The sequence below is a fragment of the Gymnogyps californianus genome, chromosome 1 (assembly GCF_018139145.2).
Source record: "Gymnogyps californianus isolate 813 chromosome 1, ASM1813914v2, whole genome shotgun sequence".
Taxonomy (NCBI): domain Eukaryota; kingdom Metazoa; phylum Chordata; class Aves; order Accipitriformes; family Cathartidae; genus Gymnogyps; species Gymnogyps californianus.
In genome coordinates, this window is record NC_059471.1 from 142,272,600 (window position 1) to 142,279,151 (window position 6,552).

The window sequence follows — 6,552 nt, forward strand, 5'->3', positions numbered from 1 at the left end:
CGCGCCCGCCGCCCGGGGCCGCCGCGCCCCGGGGAGGGACTTCCGGCGCCGGGCGGGAGGAGCGGCGTGGCGCGGGCCGGGCCGAGGGCGGCGGGTGCCTGGGCCGGCCGACCTCCCTCCCTTCCCTTTCCTTCCCTTCCCTCCCGGCGCCCGGCGGGGGGGGCGGTTGCCGGCGGGGGCCGCCCGGTTCCCCTGGCAACGCGGGGCGCGGCGGCGGCGGCGCAGGCGGCCGGGCGGCGGCCATGGGCAGCTGGGCCGCGGCGACATGGCGGCTTGGTGGCTGCAGCGGGCGCGGCGGCCTCCGCGGCGCACCGCGGCGGCGGGGCAGCTCCCACCTCGGCGGTGGGGACCGGGCGGCGACCCTGAGCGACCTGCTGCAGAGCTCGGTGGGGGCCGAGGAGCGGGGCGCGGCGGCGGCGGCGGCGGCGGCGAGGCGGGAGCAGCGGTCCCCCCGGGAGGGCACGGTGCTGCTCTTCCCCGGGCAGGGCAGCCAGTTCGTGGGGATGGGCCGCGGGCTGCTGCGGTACCCCGGCGTGCGGGACATGTACCGCCTGGCCGAGAAGGTGCTGGGCTACGACCTGCTCTCCCTCTGCCTGGAGGGGCCGCGGGACGAGCTGGACCGCACCCGGCACTGCCAGCCCGCCGTGTTCGTCGCCTCCCTGGCCGCCGTGGAGAAGCTCAACCACCAGCAGCCTAAAGTGAGGGGCGCGCCGCGGCGGGGAGCGGGCCGGGGGAGGGGGGGGAGGCCGGGCTGGGCCGGGCCGGCGCGGCCCCCCTCGGGGTGAGGCCGGGCCCCGCCTCGGGCCTCGGCCCCGCTGGGCGGCTGCGAGGCGGCTCCCGCAGGGCCTCGGCGCCCGGCGGGGGGGGGGGGGGACACGGACGGGGCGTCCCCCGCGGGAGCCGGCTGATGTTTGGCCTCGGGTCTGTCTCCGTGCAGGTGGTGGAGAGCTGCGTGGCGGCGGCGGGGTACAGCGTGGGGGAGTTCGCGGCGCTGGTCTTCGCTGGAGCCCTGGGCTTTGCCGAAGGTGCCCGGGGAACGTGCTGAACCCCCTAGTAGGATCTCCTACTCCCGCCCCATCCTTTTTCCAAAGCATCGCCTGTTACCACTGTTTCCCTCCCGCTGTTTTTTATTAGAGGATAAATTTTACTTTCTACTTCCACTGTTCACTTTAATATGCGTAACATGGCATTAAAAGCGTTGATGTTTCATGAGAGTAAACAGCCACCCTTTTTTGCGTGCAGATGCAAGGCGCCGTTAACGGTGTTTTCTCGGGGCTTATATTTACCGAGCATCTCTGTTTTTCTCCTTAGCGCTGTACGCGGTGAAAGTGCGCGCCGAAGCCATGCAAAAGGCGTCGGAAGCTGTCCCCAGTGGAATGCTATCGGTTATCGGTCGGCGAGAGGCAAATTACAAATTTGCCTGCTTGGAAGCCCGTAAACACTGTGAATCTCTGGGTATAGAAAACCCCGTATGTGAAATTTCAAACTATTTGTTTCCAGACAGCAGAGTCATTGCAGGACACTTACAGGTATTGCTTCAGAATAACTATCCCTTTAGTTGAATTTAAGATTTCATTTTTTAAAACTTTTACTTTGCACTTCTGTGTGGAAGTTATGTACGTCCTGAGTTTGTCCAAACAAAAGTATTTGATCTGTGGGGTTTTTTTCCAGCGTGTGCTCAGTTGTTGGGTTGGGAAAGGAATCCCTTTATCACGGTAAGTCTGGTGAGGTTGTTCTTGTGGGGTGACTGAGTAAACCTTTGTCGTGCAAGACTCTCACTTCTCTCTCTCTCTTATAGGCTTTGGAGTTTTTGCAGGAGAATGCCCGAAAATATTATTTTACGCGTACAAAAATGCTTCCAGTCAGTGGGGCTTTTCATACCAGACTTATGGAACCAGCAGTAGAGCCATTGGCTGAAGTCCTAAAATCGATTGAGATTCAGAAACCACTGGTCTGTGTCTATTCCAATGTTGACGGCAAAAAGTACATGCACTCAAAGCACATTCAGAAGCTGTTAGCGAAGCAGGTGGTTTCACCTGTTATGTGGGAACAGACCATGCATTCTGTATACGAAAGAAAGCAAGGAACAGAATTTCCTTACACGTACGAAGTGGGGCCTGGGAAGCAACTAGGAGCTGTTCTCAAAAAATGTAATTTAAAGGCCTGGAAACAATATAACCATGTAGATGCTCTGGAAGATGAGGAAGCAGCAGAGACCTAAGTAGCCTTTTGAGAAAAATCCACGCAACTTGTTTTTTCTGCCTAATTTAAAAACAACTTTGTGCTCCCAAAAGAGGAAGTCTTAAAAAACATTCATGGCTTCTCATGATGAAAAGAGCACCGTGCGTGTAATCGCAATGAACGTTTTCCTTCCCCGTGTGCCTCAGGCGTGGAAGGGGAGAGCAAAGTCTGGCTCTTCTCTCTGTGTCGGGACTGCAAAACTGCCAATAAACACACCAAATAGCCGCTTTTTTGGCCTCAATCCTGCAAGCAGCTTCCCCTCTTCTTTTTTTTTTTTTTTCCCAAGATTTTTTTGGGCGGAGTGTGGATTCAAGTTAAAGTCGGTAGCTTTGGCCGTCTGGTGCAAGGGTTTCCTGCGTGGATACAGGGGTAGAACCGGGCTGTTGGCTCTGGGTTGTGGAGGGCTCTGCGCTGGGCTTGAGGGTGCGTTTAGAGAAGCCGTCCAGTTGGATCACGTTGGTGATCCTGTTTTCTAACTCAGCTGACTTGTGGGACATTCATCTGTGTAAAATTCTTTTATTTTGTGTGCGTATTGCCAGGTAGCAGCCAGGTGAGGCAGAAGATGTTATCAGGAACGTGATTTTCTTAAGGTTAAATTATAAATAAACTATAAAGCTTTTCTTGGTATTTTTAATGTTGTGGAGCGCGTGATTACTGGCCTATAGTGCACATGTGGATGGAAGTAATATTCCCTCCAGTTGTCCAGTGCCGTGTTGGTTGTGCCAAGTTACACAAGAAATGTTTCACTGAAAGAAAAAGCTTAACAAAATTCACCACTTCCCCAGAGGTGCAGGGCTTCTGGCGTCCCTGACCGAGCCTGTGAGGCTGCGTCGGCTGAATTGGCCCTTTGGGTGACTTTTCTTGACGGAGCAGAAAAGAGCAGCGCTGGAAATGTTGTGGAAAGGTTTTTTCGGGGGCACCTTTGGACAGAGTGAACCCTGTGGTAACAGAGTGCCAGGGAGGAGGATTTGAATGCTGGTGGTTTGGTTGTCTCTGTGTTTTTGACTGTGTTTTGCCAGCTTGTTTAGTTTCCGAAAGCAGGAGATGAGCTGGAGAGTAGCGGGTTGTCCTGAGCCCTCCTGGAAAGAGCTTCCCGGTTCCCTTGTTGGCACCGACTGTCGTTGGATGGGTGAGGGCTGGTGGCAGGTCCCTGGGCTGGCTGGCTGCGGGGAGAGCACCCGCTGCCGCCAGCACATTCCTCGGTGCCTGCAATGCTTGAGGTGACACTCGAAACGGCTTTAGCCCCAAATCCAGGGGTTTGGATTCTGTAACCAACCCTTGGCTTATTAAAATAGGTCCGGTCGTGTTGCAACATCGCGCTGCCTGTGCAAGATGCCTGCAGTGTGCGCAGAAGACGTATGCTTGCTTTGCTTGCTCTGCGCCTGTAAGGGGTACTGAAAGCTTTCAGAAATACCAGAGAACAGTATTTGCTAGGGGATCATGTACAAACAAGCAGGGAGAGGTTACATGGTGCATATTGTAGTGTGACCAGGAGCTTCAACTGAACTCTAGCTCTTTTATTTTTGGTATTTTAATGGTACATTTAACAGATATATAGGAAAAATTTATGATATATTACTTAAATGACCATGCACATCTTCAATAATTTATTATGAAATGCAGAATAAATTCCAATTGCAGTATTAATCACTTCATAATATCACATTTCTGAAAGGGAAAGTGAATTTTAAAATACTAGCCTCAATTAGTGGAGTGTATTATTAAACAGTTCTTTTGTGAACTGAAATTGGCAGCTGAGCCTACCTTTACAGTACAAATTCCACTTTTGGCATGTGTAAACATTAACTATTAGTAAAATACAGAAAAAATTGTCAGCTGTTGGACTGTTAGAGGCTGCCAGTTAAGGGTTGGGATTGCTGTAAAGAAAATTATTTCAGTGAAGGCTCCTGCGTTACAGGTAAGGTGTTAATTATTCAATAAAGCATACCAAAGTCGTCACTAGATGGTTAGAATAGCTCCATCAAATCCCATTCATATTATTAAACACTGAATTATGTGCTGTGTTAGAAGTTTCTGCCTACATCTTGTAAGACCAAACGCGACGTTAGTGACTTTGAAACCAGCTTTTATGATAGTTGGAACTGAGCATGGTGTGTTGGTGGCACTAATTTTGGTTTTAGTATAGTGCTTTATAGTTTCTGGACTTTTTTTCTAATTATTTTAACTTTTTTGTGGAAATTTTGGAGACCTGTTTTCTATTTGTATTATTCTTGCCTTTTTTTTTTTTCCCCTCCTCCTTTCACTTTGTTGCACACTTTGCCTGGAATAAAAGCTCTTCGGGAGAATCCTGCTAAAAATCTCTGCAAATGCAGAATATTAGATCACCTTTGCACCTTCATCAGGTGCAGAGTGCTGAAGGGATGTCTGTATTCTAAGAGCATCCCACTCTTGTGGGCCGTGTTTAATTAGTGGGAAGAAGGAACCATAGCCACTGTGCAGGTGTTTGCTTTTCTTCTGTGCAGCGTTTGAGCCTAAGCCGAGGTAGCGAGCCGTGAGTTGCTGAGCCTGCTCCTCAGCTCCTCAGTGAGCCTCGTGTCTTCAAAACCAGAAGCCAAGCGGTGTCGTACTCTTGTGTTGATGTTGCAGTTTATATCAGCTAAAAAAGTGTGATGGAGGTCTTCATACCTCTGTATCGAGAGCGTTCAGGGCTTGCTTTTGTGCAGTGCCTGGCGGCACGACATCACGTTGGTGCATGGCTGTAAATGAGCAGAAGCGTGTCTCGTGTTGTAAACCTTGTCTGTGGCTAGGCAGAGAGCGGCATGCAGAGTAATTAAGAATCCAGGATCTTAGCACTGTTACCTGCATTTCTCTTATGTGCTTACTCATCTACGCCTTCGGCTTCTGTAAACTCAAAAGTTGGCGCAGTTCCTTCACCTAGGAACAAGCAGAAACAGGATGTGGAAAAAAAATCAAGTGCTGTAAACTCCATCACATGAGGAAGTGTGCAGTAAAAAAAAAACCAAAACAAAAAAGAGAGAATTAAATTTTGGTCTCCTGAGTCACAGCGTGAAGCCTTAACTAAGAGGCTCTTTGCTCAGCTCCGCAGGTGAGAGGGGAGCCTGGTAATTGCTGCTCACTGCCGTACTCCAGTTTCCACTAGGTCTTGTTGCGGATGCTGTTCGCTTTGTGTTTCACTTGCTTCGTTGGTGTGATTGCATTTTCTGTTCCTTGAGACTGTGTTTTGCTCCGTACGTGCTGGATGCTGAACTTCACCTCTCTTGTGATTCAAGATGTTACATTATTGATTGCAAGAGTGTGAAAAAGGAGAGTCGTCCCACACAGCTCTCAGATGGAAGAGGCAGTGCGGCAGTCGCCCGTTTATCATTGCTCCCCTGTGCATAAAGATATTTTATCTAGAAATAACTGAAGTTATTTTGTAGTGTTAAAGTGATTCAGCTGGGAAGAATCTATTTTTTGGCAGCTGGTACTTCCGTTACACATGCATAGGTTGTTTATTAGACCTTCTTGATGGGAATTTTTACCCTTCGCTAAGTAATACTTAACATATTTTGTATCCCACTGCTATTATGGAATTAAACAGAGCTGTCAATTCGCTGATGAAACTTTGGCCTGGTTTTTGGTTATATGGGCAATTCAGCTGGCCACCTTCTGGCCCAAGCGAGACTAAGGTTCCAGATGTGCTAACCATGCTTTTCTGGAAAAAACTTGCCTACCTGCTGCTGAAGGGCAAATCAGCTTGAGGGCATTTTGAAAAAAGGTGACACTAGAATACGTGCTGCTGCTGCTTGAACTTTCGGGGTATGCTGGAGCCATCACCCTCCACGTACTTCTTTGCGTGCTTTCTTTTTGCTCTGCATTTCAAGTCAATCAAAGATATTTCAAAGTCCTTTTACATGAAATGGTTGAATGAAACACTCTAGTTGAGCCCTTCCCCCCCCCCCCAAATTTTTTGAGGTGGGCGGTTAGGATCATAATGGGATTTGGGCACTGTTCATGAAAGAGGAAATACATTCTTCAACCTGCTTAAACTTGACTGGGTTTGGCATTCGTCTCCACTGAAGAAAAGACTGGTTCAAATTCCTTGTCTGATTTAAAGCAGGGACTCGAACTTGAAACTCCAACCTCTCAGATGAGTGCTTAAATCACTAGGCCATTAAATATTGTATTTTCCTGTTTCAAAAGTGCGCTAACCGTAGTAATCGCTTGACTAGGCAGGAAGCAGGTATCCCCTCTGCTGAGGGGAATACCCAAACCACAGAGATGCACTTTCGTTTTCTCTCGCTGAGAGAGTCTAACTGTATACAGTGAAAAACGGCTTCAACAGCCAAG

The 6,552-nt window shown here is 49.8% G+C and overlaps 1 protein-coding gene across 1 annotated transcript; it reads left to right on the forward strand.

Moving 5' to 3' along the window:
- The first annotated feature begins 102 nt into the window (after nucleotides 1-102).
- On the forward strand, nucleotides 103-5,819 carry MCAT (malonyl-CoA-acyl carrier protein transacylase). Its single transcript, XM_050910475.1, has 4 exons — nucleotides 103-698; nucleotides 938-1,025; nucleotides 1,312-1,529; nucleotides 1,799-5,819. Exons 1-4 carry the CDS (start codon nucleotides 243-245, stop codon nucleotides 2,219-2,221), a joined length of 1,185 nt encoding a protein of 394 aa, XP_050766432.1. The 5' UTR covers nucleotides 103-242; the 3' UTR covers nucleotides 2,222-5,819.
- Nucleotides 5,820-6,552: the final 733 nt, after the last annotated feature.